Source organism: Marmota flaviventris, chromosome 1, assembly GCF_047511675.1.
Source record: "Marmota flaviventris isolate mMarFla1 chromosome 1, mMarFla1.hap1, whole genome shotgun sequence".
NCBI classification, from domain to species: Eukaryota; Metazoa; Chordata; class Mammalia; order Rodentia; family Sciuridae; genus Marmota; species Marmota flaviventris.
This window is the reverse complement of record NC_092498.1, coordinates 36230289-36244568: the sequence shown is the minus strand read 5'-3', so window position 1 is coordinate 36244568 and position 14280 is coordinate 36230289. Positions and strand designations below refer to the sequence as shown.

The 14280-nt window shown below is 35.3% G+C and overlaps 1 protein-coding gene across 2 annotated transcripts in view; it reads right to left on the bottom strand.

The window, feature by feature from the left end:
• Window positions 1-14280, bottom strand: part of Umad1 (UBAP1-MVB12-associated (UMA) domain containing 1) — a 240761-nt gene that overhangs the window by 188463 nt on the left and 38018 nt on the right. The window contains exon 2 of one of the 2 annotated variants that reach the window (XM_071612605.1): window positions 7439-7555. In XM_071612605.1, the coding sequence (XP_071468706.1) occupies window positions 7439-7520 (82 nt within the window). In that variant the 5' untranslated portion in view covers window positions 7521-7555. The remainder of the gene's footprint in view (window positions 1-7438; window positions 7556-14280) is intronic. The other variant, XM_027952798.2, reaches the window with a different exon arrangement.

The following is a 14280-nucleotide window of genomic DNA, read 5'->3' as shown; positions in this document are numbered from 1 at the left end:
ATTTCATTAAATCTGTATAGCATTTTGTTAATATAGCCATTTTGACAATATTAATTATGCCTATTCAAGAACATAGGAGATCTTTCCATCTTATAATGTCTTCTTCAATTTCTTTAGCATTCTGTAGATTTCATTGTAGAGGTCTTTCACTGCTTTTGTTAGATTGATTCCCAATTTTTTTTTTTTGAGACTATTTTCAATGGCAGTTTTCCTAATTTCTCTTTCAGTTGATTCATTACTGATACATAGGAAAACAATTGATTTATTGCTGTTAATTTTATATCCTGCTACTTTGGTGAGTTCATTTTTGAGTTCTAGAAGTTCTTTGGAGGAGTTTTGTGTCTTCTAAATATAGAATCATGTTGTCAGCAAAGAGAAATAGTTTGAGTTCTTCCATGGCTATATCTCCTAAGATTCTGTTTCACTAGGTAAAGGTTGGCCCACATATCTGTAACATCCTTACAAAGCAGCAAAGCATCCAAACAGAGATATTCACTTAATGATTACTACAATGAGAAAAAACTGCTATCACGTTAATTTACAATGTTTTTCTTCTGCTTTGTTTTATTACATAACATTCTTCCAAGATAACAGCATAATTCTCTCATGATACAATGAAGAAATAAGATACACTTTTTTGAAAAAAAAAAATCACATTTTTGTAACAATGATAATAACTCCTCTTCCTAATATGCTTCAGTTGAATACAATGGGAAAACAAGATGCTGAATAAAGATAATCACTTAAATATAAAAGAATAGTAACTACAGTTGTTCCTCAGTATCCAGTTAGTTCCAAAACTCCCATGAGGTATTTTCAGATGTTCAAGGCCTACATATATCCTTTCATATACTTTAAATCATTTCTAGATAACTTAAAATACCCAGTACAATGTAAATGCCACATAAATAGTTGTTATACTATACTGTTTAGGGAGTAATGACCAAAAAAAACTGTACATGTTAAGTACAGACAAAATTTTTTTTCCTTAATATTTTTGATCCACAGTTGATTGAATCTGTGGATACTAACAAAGGCCAACTATGTTATAAAGATTACCAACAAGAAAGGAGGGCTAGGTGGGGCTTGCCTGTAATCCTAGCTACTCAGGAGGCTAAGGCAGGGGAACAGCAAATTTGAGGCCAGCTTGAGCAACAAAATTTATTATATTCATTATATTTAAATTTCTTAAAATAAAATAAAACAAAAAGGGCTGGGGATATAGCTAAGTGGTAGAGTGCTTGCCTAGCCCGTTTGGTACTAGGTTTGATCCCCAGTACCATTTAAAAGAAATTATCAGAGAGATATTGAAGTCTTTCAACACTATCTGATTTACTTCAATACAGGGTTCATACTTGTTTGTACGTTCTACTTAGATTCTCATCTTGACACTTATTTCCTCAACAAAATGAGATAAATTTTAAGTAAAAATATAAAAGCTACTTATCACAATTTTTTTTTAATTAAATAGTCTCAGATGTGGAAGTTATATCATTAGGAAATCCTATAAGGAACTATGGAAGGAAACTCCATTTACATACTATGGCACACATACTTAAAGTTTTTCCCTACTGATATTGTACTGAATAAGTGCAATAAAGTAGTACCATAGTAAACTAGTCAACTCCCACCTCAACAGTTATAACTAAAACTATGACTGCCTAAAGGTTTTAGTCCAATAAAAAGGTAACTTGGATGCTTCTTTGAAAAGTTTATAGGTGTTTATCAAATTTTACTTAAAGTCAATGTAGATATACTATGGCTAAAGACAAAAAGTCATAGGTAACTTAAAATTCATGTTTGTATAATTAATTTAACAAGATGTTTCACATCTGGTCCAGTGACTTAAAACAAAAAAAAATCTGTTTATTATATGTATTTATTACATTTATTATATGTATTTATTATATGTAGAAACAAATTTCACATCTTAGAATTGTTAAGCTTCCTGCTTTAATGTACTGGAGGAAGTATATTTACCCTAAAATTGTGTGGTCTTATTTGCTTTTTGTTTATATGTTTATGACTCAACTAAGTTAAGTGGAAGAGACTTTATCTTTGTATTTTATGAGGTCTTTTGCAAAGTGTCTTAACATATTATTTGACAGTATACAATTACTAAATTATAGAGAGTGAACTACAGTACTCCTCAGCCCTGCATATACTCTAGAACCATCTGGGGAACTCTGGGGGAAATAACAAGAAACAAACAAACAAAAAAAACCACCAACCTTTCACTAAATCCCATACCCATTCTATCAGAACCCAGGGACAGGCCCCAGCACCAGCATATTCTCAAAGTGCCCCCTAATACATCGCAGGTTAGAACCACAGACTTAAGGAGACAGAGGCCTAATTTACATTTGAGTCAACAGAAAAATGAGAGCTCAGTTCTGTCCCTCAGCATAGTTGGCATCTCTCCCTCGCCCCCATGCAATTGCAATTCCAATTCCCTCTCACTCTGTTCATTCAAAGAGATAAAAGAGGGGAGTACAACCTACATGGAGGGCAGCCTTGCTAACCTCTGAGAAACTGAAATGCTGCTGGATTACCAGGTAGACCAGAATTATGTAAAATTAAAGTAAAAGTTCTGTTAATTCTATCCATTAAACACACAACTCCAAATTTCTTAATGGGAAAATAAGCAATTTTACTGCATAATGAAGTTAATTGAAAAATCCTGGCATACTTCCTTTAGAATTTAAAGGTCAAGAGTAAAAACACAAAGATCAGTCAATAAGTTAAATGTGCATGAATTTTTCTGCATAACATAAGGAGACAGGATAAATTACTTTTTGAATCCATAAACATTCTTTTTTTTAAGGTTTGATATATTTCTCTTGTGAAAACAAAGAGTAAATATACCAAGCACATGCTGAAAACCTATGGATTTTTCTCATTGTTGTTCTAATTAAAGCCTTCAGTCCTGTACAGAATTAAAGTTCCTTACTGTCCCTCATTCCTTGGAATGTAGATTTTTAATGTACACAGCTAGGTTTCTACTTCTAAATAAAGAAAACAAAACAGAAATGAAGAGATTATCTTTAAAATTTCCAAACAAAAAGTGGATAGTCTAACTTAAATATGTATGCATGGTTTCTTTCCCAGGATGAAAAATATGTAATAGGAAAAAAAAAATCTTAAAAATAACACATTGCTTTCTGAAATCTGATTTGTCATTTATAGTAGAAAACAGAAAGTGAGACTAAATTACATATTTCAATATCAATACTTAAAAGATAAAATTTTTTTCTGTAAATTACCAAACTGATTTTAAATCTAATGATTTTACAAAATAATTATCTTAGTAGAAACTAGAAGTTCCTATGCTCTACTTAAAGAAGCACCTGCATATTCTGAAAAACATGTTGAATTTCAGTTGTACTATAACCCAACTCCTTTAATCTCTGTAATAGTGCTTGCCTAATTTTATTCTGCCTGCTCCAGAGTTACATTCAATATTTGGTCAACAATGTTGGTGAATATAACAACAATAGCCTAAATTATTCCTTTCATTTTATATCCTATGATTTTGTTGTTATTTTTCCTTATTTTTGCTATAACATAATAAGCTAATTCATTCCTTTGTCTTGGTTTTGGAAGGAATTATACTCCAACATCTAGGAAATATCCTTTCCTAATTTAAAATAACTATGAGGTTGCACACTACACTAGTAAATTTGTAATCAACTTAAAGATAATGTGTTAAAAGTACAATTAAATATGTCATAACAGAAGAAAATCCTGGTAATTACAAATAGTGCCATGCTGCTGGGTGTTTAAACAGTAGCATAAAACTATGAAAAATCGCCACCCAGTGATGCAAATGAAAACTGCAATTTGTTTTTGTGTAAAATGAGCACCCTGGAGGATTACTTCAACTTCATTACTGAATGAAGGAACAGCTATTACCTTCTTCTGTGAATACAAACTGGCTACAAGGGAAAGGATGTTTTTCTACTAGGTTTCCCCCATCCCACTCTTATTCAGCACTCTGGACTAAAACAAAGACTAAAAGCTTTGGAAATCTTAATAGGGAGAAAGGCTTTCCATCCAAATGTGAGCTAATTGTGTAGGAACAGCCCAGATATTCCTATTATCAACAAAAGTGCCTGTGCTCTGCTTGGATCCTGAATTTTAAGTCATCATGCGTTGATTTTATCAACTCAGCAATGCCATCAAATAATTGTGATCTAAAACCTATTAGCATTAATCAAAACACTAGGCTAAGAAAAGGTATTCTCAAATGGGAAAAATTAGTTCTTTTATAGCTTTAACAACATAATTGACTATCCTATACAGAAACAGGTTCTAAAGGCTACATAACAAAATAACAAATTCTGTAGAGTTCATATTGCTAAGAAGCTGTTGCTATAAATTGTTTCTAAGTCTTTACTTAGTTGTATCCTGTAAAAGTCAATAAACACAAACCCAATCAAATATACTTATTTTCCTGTAATGTACCTATTGAACATGATGCTTAATAAGAAAAAATTTAGATGGCTACATGCTAATCAAAATACATGTGTGTGCACATATATGGTGCTATGTTAATAATAAAAGTATCAAAAGTATTTCATATGTGCCATTTAACCTACTTGACACTTACCAAAATATTTTCAACAGTATGCCATCCTATTCTAAACAGAGTTTAACACACTATTTTTTTTTTTTTTAAGTCCAGGGATTGAACCCAAGGGTGCGTAACCACTCAGCCACATCCCCAGCCCTTTTTATTTTTGAGACAGGGTCTCACTAGGTTGCTTGCAGCCTTACTAAGTTGCTGAGGCTGGCTTCGAAACTGTGATCCTCCTGCCTCAGCCTCCCAAGTTACTGGGATTACAGGCATGAGCCACCATGCCCAGCTTACCATACTATTTTTAAAGAAAATTAATTAGATTCTAAATAATCTATCAGGAATTTTATCACAAATTTCAGTTAAGTCCTTAACTGTTGAAAGATTTTTTTTTAAATTAACTAAACAATGAATATCACCTTTGCTCAATTTCAAGGGTATTACTGTTATTTGCAACATTTTAATACTACTTAAAGTATTAGTAAAAATAATGAGGTAGCCAAAATAAGAGCCAAACTTTATGGACAGTAATACAATAGCAATGCTCTTTTAGTAAAAATACAAAAAAAAAAAAAAAAATAGTGCTTTCTCTTTTAAATAGTAGAGAATACAATTTTTTGTTGGTGGTTGGTTTTGGTGTTTGTTTTTTAAAGAGTACTTAAAAAGCTGGGCATGGTGGTGCATGCCTGTAATCCCAGCAACTCAGGAGGCTGAGGCAGGAGGATAGCAAGTTCAAAGCCAGCCTCAGCAATTTAGCAAAATCCTGTCTCAAAAAATAAAAAGGGCCAGGGAGTTTTAGAATCAAAACTGCTGATATGGTGAAAACATTCAAAATCCTTCCTTCTAGCTTTTTGAAATATACAGTATATTATCATCATCTGTAGTCATCTTACTGTGGAAATCCCCACTCAAACTTCTTGCTCCTGTTTTTCCATATGTTTAAATCTTTAAAACATATGGCAATATGACAACAACAACAAAACCACCAGCACGAATAGTCCAGTGGTTAGAAGGCTCTGAAATCAGACTGCCTGAGCTCATTCCATATCTGCTAGAGAAATTTGGAAAAGCTAAGTCCTCATCTGTATGTAGAAATAGTACCACCTCACTCACAGGCTTGTTTTAAGTATGTTACACACACTAACTCATTCAATCCTCCAGTACCCTTATGGGAAAGACACTGGTAACAGGCTTATTTTCTAGATAAGCTAAATGACACCTGGGAATGTTAAATAATTTGCCGGAGGTAGAAACTCTAATAAATGGTGGAACCAGGATGTCAACTCAGGCAGTCTGACTCCAGACTTATCTGCACTTCACTGTAGAGCCTCTAAGATGCTCCTGAGAAATAAGGGAGATGAAGAGTGAGAAAAAACAGAAGAGATGATGCTGACTGGTATCATGAAAACGTGAGGAGAGTTAAGCACACAGAATAAGAGGTCCACACCCATTTTTCATGAAAAATGGTGAAGAGATGAAGCTTTGCGCCTGGAGGGAAACAGGGCTGAACAGAGACAATCATCAGCAGAACTAGAGTAATTCTTATAAAAAGCAACACCAAGGGCCACTTCACTTGTGGTCAAACTTGTCTCTGAAATAGTCCCAAGTGGCAGGCAACAGAGATAAACATGAAGAAAATGTACACAAAGTTTTTAAGGTCTAGCATTTGAAATTGTATTGCTCTCTAAGATGCCAGTGCACCCCACTCAACATTCTTAAATGATTACAAAATAACAAAAAAGAATAATGTTGATTTCTAATAATGTAACAACAAAAAAGAGCAAAGTTCTGCATATGTCTTAATACTATGGAGATGTTAGAATGAGAAATACAAAACACAATTTGGAAAACCAGGCTTTGTTGGAAGAAATTTCTGAGAAAAGAATTTATGATGAATTTATTGTGAAGGAGATATTTCCCAGGAGGCCTGAGGTATTTGGAGTTTTTCTTTTTGTGAAACTAATTCAGAAGACGACAGGAAGGCAATGTCAGCATCTTTTAAGGCAAGTATTAACTGGAATTGACAGAACCAGTTCTAACTTTGAAAACAAGGCACAAATCCCCAACTTGGTAAGAAAGAAGGGTCAGATAAGCAGTCAGATCCAAGGGACCAGACCTTATCCCAGTCAGAAGAATGTCCACTAAAAACACCAATCCTGGTACAACTCTGACCACCCTAATCATTGCCCTGTCCCATATCTTACAAGACAAACTCAGAAAAACACAAAGTCCTTCCAAAACTTGGCTGGGAAACTTGGAAATTCTATGATAAAGTTTATCCATGAGAAAACCTCTATTCTAATTTCCCAGAGATAAAGATCAATAAATGGAAAAGAGTCATAGAGCTGAAATCCATGTACCTTTAAGCACAAGACCAAATCCTAAAGAGAAGGGATGATGAACAAGAGTCCCAACCAACCCTACTTCTATTGAATGTGAAGTAGCAGACTCCAGACTGACTGGGTCACTCCAGTCTGACAGGTAGTAAGAGGTAGAATATTTGGAAAGGAAGGCCCTGAGGAACATCCCAGGGAGGGGACCATGAGAGTCAGGGTTTCACTAAGTTGTTGACACTGGCCTCAGCCTCCCAAGGATTACACGTGTTCACCACCATGCTCAGCTAGTTTACAAATATAATTAGAAGTATGCAGCCAAACCAATGTGTAAGAAGAGTCTAATTTGATAACACTATTCCACGTAATTGCTGAACTCTTTTTTTACAGACTTCACTTTTTAAATTATACACATAAATTCATTCTGAAATTAGTAATAAATATTTTAAAAACTAATCATAATTATCAAGTACTTTTTAAGGGAAAAACAATTCATCTAATTATGATCTTGTTTCTTAAAAAGACTCACCTAAGAGGACAAATCCATCTGCTTCTGTCTCTGGAACTGAGGGTTTCTTAGATTCTGAAGGCTTCCTGAAGAAGTGAAACATTGCTGCTGCCACTGCTGCTATCTGAAACAGAAATGCTATATAACATTAAACGCAGATGAAACTGTAAAATTCATAATAACTACTCACAACATAAAACTGTAAATATTGCAATAATTACTCTTAGGAATCATATTGCCAGACATTGGACCATGAGTCGTCTCTGGGTATCAGAAGCCAAAACTAGAAATTAAGGAACACAAACTTGTAGTCTAGAACAATGTGCGCCTTTCAATCTGCAATGCAACCTCTCAATTTCTGAAGATTCAAAATATCCAAGAAATTGCCTCATGTAAAACTAAAACCAACAGCTACTGCCAGAATCTGGAAAGATTTCACTAGCCATAAAACACTAGCTTTTTCATCCTATAACTAGCTAAAGACTCATAAAACTAAGGCCACACATAAAAAGAGGTTCAAACAACCTCTGCTGTTGGTTACCTGATTCAGTCTCAAAGAGTATACAAATTATAAAACTGCAGCCAACTTTAAATTACCAGATCTTTGTGTTGGTGAGATCACTGTCCCTGACACACACACACACACACACACACACACACACACACACACACCCTCTCCTCCTACTCTCATCTTTGCACATTCAAGGAGGGCAAAACTTCCAGAAAACAAGTGGGATGAAAGCTGAAGGGTAGTTTGCAAGAACACATTACATTTTGAGCACAGTCCCTTATAAGGAGAAAAACATAAGAGAAGGCAAAGAAAGGATGACTCCTGGTGGCAATAAGCACTCAACATTTTAGTTTACATAAATTCCACCCATACCAGAAAAATTGAGACTAGGTAAGATATAACCTGAGTGAAAGCCTTCTAGAAGCTGAGAATTTAATTGGGATTATATAGGCTCCCTGAACTAAGCAATAGATCCATAAGGGTATTAACTCCAACGTAAGTGGGTAAAAGGAACATATTTGTTTACAGACAACACGGTTGTCAGATTTCACTTTTAAAAGGAACAAAACAAAAAGAAGAAAAACACCATCCATGAGAAAAAAGAAAAATATTCCCGTAAAGGAAAAAGAAACAGCTTCTGAAATCCTCAAAGAAGGGCTTGGTGGATATAGTGACAGAGCCAAAGAAAAAGCTCTAAAAATAGTTTGGCACTCACTCTAGAGTACAAGGAGGCACAGCCTCCATGAAACTGGTGGAAAAAGAAGATTAGATGAAAATGCAAAAGGAAAAAATGAGCCAATAAAAGTCAGATTTTAAAAAGTAACTAAGACAAAGAGAAACTCATGCAAGGAAAACATGAAGTCAGAATAGTACCATTTGATTTAAAAGCAATTAAGTAAGAAAAGAATTCAAAACCAAAGATATAAAGGATAGGAATAGAACAACCATATGACCCAGCTATTTCATTCCTCCATTTATCCTAAAGTATTAAAGTCAGAATACTATAATGATACATGCATACCCATATTTATAGCAGCACAATTCATAACAGCCAGCCACAAAGGATCAGTCAAGGTGTCCCTCAACAGATACTTATCTGGATAAAATTACTGTGAACAAAATACCTGACCAGAACAATTAAAGGAGGAAAAGTATTAGTGGTTCATAGTTTCAAAGGTCTTAGTCCATAAATGTCTGACTCCATTGCTCTGGAGCCATGACTAAAGGATGGGGTAGCAGGGAGCAGAGGCAGTGCTCATCTATAGCAGCAGAAAACAACTAGAGAGAAAGGAAAGGGCCACAGGGAAAATGAACCCTTCCAACCATGTCCCATCTGCCTATAAGTTACCACCATTCCATCCATTTAAACTAGAATGAACTGATGAGGTTACACCTCTCACAATTTCATCTCATCTCTGAATATCCCTACATATTACACCTCATAGCCAAACCACAAAGAAGTATACATACACGATGCAGTTTTATTCAGCCATAAAGAAGAAAGCAATTACGTCATTTGCAGGAAAATGGATGGAACTTAAGAACATATGTCAAGCAAAATAAGCCAAACACAGAAAGTCAAAGGTCATTATGTTTCTCTCATACATATGAGAGAAAAAAGAAAAAAAGAAAAACACAGGGTGGGGGAAATCTCAGGAAAATAGGAGGGATCCCAACAGAGTAAATGAAGGGGATTACAGGGGAATGGAGGAAAGGGAAGTTATCAGGGAATGAAACTGCCCAAATTATATTAGTATGTTGTAGGCATGTACAATTATATAAAAATTAATCCCACTGTTATGTATAGTTTTAACACAAAAATAATTTTTTTAAAAGTTAGACTTTTTAGATTGGAAAAAGCAATCACTTTTCAGCTCCAAACACTTAAAAATAAAACTGAGAAGGCCTTTGAAGTAAAAACAGCTGATTAAAACTCAACCTCAGTAAGAATCAAATCAAAGCCATACCTGATATTAAAACTCAGCACAAACTAACATGGCACTCAGTAAATTCTTGTGCTTAGAAGAACCTGGTCCAAGAAAAAGAGACTAAAGGAGTCGTCTCCAACTAGAACCCTAATAGAGCCAAGGAAATATGAGCAGAGGTGGCGGTGGTGGGCGGGGGGGATGAGAAATACAGGAAATATCAGAACTACATCAAGCAAAAATTGTAGCTCTGGCTATTGTGACGCCTGAAGCTGAATGCAGTCAAATAGAAAAGAAGCCAACAAAATTTTAAGAATTGTACTAAAAAAATAACTATTAGTCTGGATTTAAAAAGGACTATGATGATTGAATATTTAAGACAACCAATAGGTGGCAGTTTTCTATAGACAAGAAGCTACAGAGAAAATTACTCAGCTTCCAAGGAGGGCTTATTCTCCAGTGCTCACTTCAATTGTAACAAGAAGTTGCTAGAAAAAAAAGAACTCCAGGAGGACAGAGCCAATGGGCATGGAAAAGAATGGACATAGAAGTTTCTCCCAAGAAGAATCTGGACATAATTAAGGAACATTCTCCAACCCAAGACAGGGGTTGCCCAAAATGCCTGCCCAGTGGGAACTGTCAAATTGCTATAGCGCTGTGACTGATATATACCTCTGATTCTTCCTTTTTCTGAATGGAATTGTTTTGGGCAATTATCCTTCCTAGTTGCACCACGGTGTCAGAGCATGAGCAGGATATAATGCCTGACACACTGTAGGAACCTAAAATATATCAGAGGTATTTTTAGTCATCCACCCCCTTATCTTATATACCTTAGCCGTTTGGTTCTGAAGTCTTCAGAGCAACAGGTGCCACATCGGAACTAAGGGAAGGTCTTTTTGCACACCACCCAGAGATACTGAGCTTTGAGCTTGATGTTGTGAATGAATGAGGTAATTTCAGAAAATGTTCTTGGGGAGAGTTGAGTGATTATGCCTACAGTAGGAAGAGAGATATGAACACACTGTGAACACAAAAAAGAACCATGGGATCACTAATGCAGTTCATCACTTCTGGGTTGTTTGTTTAGTTTTTGTTTTGGAGGGTACTGGAGATTGAACTCAAGGGTATTTGACCACTGAGCCATACCTCCAGCCCTATTTTGTATTTTGTTTAGAAACAGGGTCTCACTGAGTTGCTGAGCACCTCGCTTTTGCTGAGGCTGACTTCCAACTCTCGATCCTCCTGCCTCAGCCTTCTGAGCCATTGGTATCACAGGTGTGTGCCATGGCGCCCAGCTCCAGCTCTGTTTTGTGGAGACAAAAATAAGGCAATTTTCTACCTTCCTAGGAATCAGGTGTGGCCATGTGATTTGCTTTGTTCATTGTGCCTCATGCTATTAGAGTGCTGTAACAAGGAGTTATACGGACACAGAAGGAGAGGGCCCTTAAAAAATGGTTCCCCTTCTAACATATAAATAACAGTCTTTTGATAGAAGAACATAAATTTCCAATACCTTTGCATATCTGGCCATAAAATAAAAATGGAACAAACATGGAAATCACAAAAATGACTCTGATAAGCTATTCTCCAACCCCAAAAGTTTACATACATTTTGAGAAAAGTCAGAGCAAACTCAGCTGTAGTGCAACAGAGCATCTTGTTTTGTTTCATTTTGTGATACTGGGGTTAAGACCTGGGACCTCATGCCTGCTAGGCAAGTGTTCTACCACTGAGCTACACTCCAGCCCAAGAATCTCTTTTTTTCTGGGTGTGGTAGTGCACACCTGTATTCCCAGGTACTCTGATGGCTGAGACAGGAGGATAACAAGTTTAAGACCCTGTCTCAAAATAAAATTTTAAAAAGGGCCGAGGATATAGCTAAGTAGTAGGGCACCTGGATAGTATGCGCTAGGACATGGATTCAATCCCCAATACTGCAAAAAAATATATATATATATTTTAAAATATATTTTGTACAGAAGTTATAACTTATGTAATTAAATAAAACAGTTACATTTTTCATGATCTAAAACATCATATTTAAACAAAATGCATTGCAGTAGTTTGTTAGATAGTATGACTGGTAAATCATAACATTTCAATCTGTCCCTCTAGAACATCAGAACATTATAGAATCCCATACACATTATAGGAGGAGGGATAAGTTAGGTTCTAAATGTGCAGAAATAAGGAAAAGAGATCAGAGACCATGCAAAAGAACTAGAATGACATGAAGATAACTTTGCTACAACATCTGCTGGAAACAGCTTTGAAATTGTTACAGAAGTATTAATCACCCTTCTACCTACCACTCAGACAATCTGACCATGTTCTGAAGACATTTACCTTAATTCTTTTCTCAACTGCAGTTGATTTAAAGATTTTTTTTTTCATGGGAACATGAATTATCTTTATCCTATTGTATTATTTTCATAGCCTAGAAAGCAAATAGTAGTATAAAAATGTAACTCTGGGAGAGGGCAAACAAACATCATTCAAAGATCTTCCCTCTGTGAGTGGTCATCAATCCAGTAGCCAGGTTTAGTTCCTCTTCCTAACTAGTAACTGTAAAGAAAAGGGGGAATAACTATAAATACCTCTGATATATATAGGTTCCTACAATGTATCAGGCACTATATACTAAAATGGCTTATACATGCTACCCTACTTCTTATAATCCTTATAATACTCTACCAGATATGCATAATTATTCAGATTGTGTAAGTGAAAGAATTCAAGTAAACGTAGGTTAAGTATTACTCCATGTTTACATGGCAAGTAAATAGTATGGCTGATTTTTTTTTTTTTTAAGACATCTATGTTGCCCAAGCTGACCATGAACTCCTGGGCTCAAGAGATCCTCTTGCCTCAGCGTCGTAGTTAGAACTTTTAAGTGCATACCACCACACCAGCTAGAGCTTAATTATAAATGAAGTCCTTTTGGTACCCAAACTGAATGCTTTCCAACAATAAAGGAACAGAGACAAGAAGCTCTTCAAATTTATATATCAGACTTTCTTTAATATTCCTCAATATTAGTTAAATGCATTTGATTAATTCAACTTCTATTAATCCCTAATTCTTCAAGCCTTACCCATTTCTGTCTTATGGAGACATTTATGAATTCCAAAAAATCTATATTCAAGGCTTTGGTTTATATTTTGTAAACATCAGTGCTTAGGCCAGCTACTGATCTAGCAGTTCCGACGCAGCAACAGACATATTTGTGAAGAACAAATTGTAATCCCATCACTCATACATCTGAGACAATTCCTAGCAAAACAGGGTAATTTAAGCATACCATCCTCAAAGTGAAGAAAATCTCTGATAGTCTAGTATAAAAGGCCGAACCAAGCACTCTTGCTTCTGAGGTACATGGCCTTGACAGTTGGATGACTTCTACAAAGAGTTCCTAAGCATGCTCTAATCTTGTTCCCTCTTTACAATTTTCAGTACTTTTAAAATTGTCTATAATGAGCAAATTTTACAGTTATAAGCAAGAAGAGATACAAAAATTTGTTCTTAAAAATCCACTATTTGCTAGCAGCAACACTCTTGTAAGGCTGAATTAGAACTCAACCAAGAATGCCTCCAAATCTCATACACAGGCCTCCTGGAGTTATTTGGGGTATAAAGAATTCACTTGCCCCAGCCACAGGCTGGGAGAAAATATCTGCAAATCACACATTTGCTCACAAACACATATCTGCAATATATAAAGAACTCTTAAAACTCAATAATGAAGCAAGTCATGGTGGTACATTCCTACACTAGTTACTTGAGAAGCTGAGGCAGGAAATCGCAAGTTCAAGGCCATCCTGAGCAACTTAGGAAAACCCTGTCTCAAAATAAAATTTAAAAAGAAAAACAAAAAGGTTGGGGATGTAGCTCAATGATAGAGCACTTGTCTAGCCCTGAGTTCAATCCCCAGTAACAGCACAAAAACAATAACAATGACAGAATAACTCAATAAAAACTGGGCAAAGAGATATAAGCAACCATTTCATCAAGGAAAATATGGTAAACAAACACATGGAAAGGTGCTCAATGTCATTAGTCAATTTAAAAATACAAATTAAAATCTCAATGAAGTATCACTACATACCTAATAGAATTTTTAAAATAAAAAAGCTTGTCGTGCTGTTGTGGTTTTGATCTGGACTATCCCCCAAAGGGCTTGTGTGTTGAAAGCATAGTCCTCAATGCAGCAAGGTTCAGAGGTAGGTTTGTTTTTTTTTTTAATTTTTATTGTTGGTTGTTCAAAACATTACATAGTTCTTGATATATATTTCACACTTTGATTCAAGTGGGTTATGAACTCCCATTTTTACCCCGTATACAGATTGCAGAATACATCAGTTACACATCCATTGATTTACATATTGCCATACTAGTGTCTTGTTATATTCTGCTGCCTTTCCTAT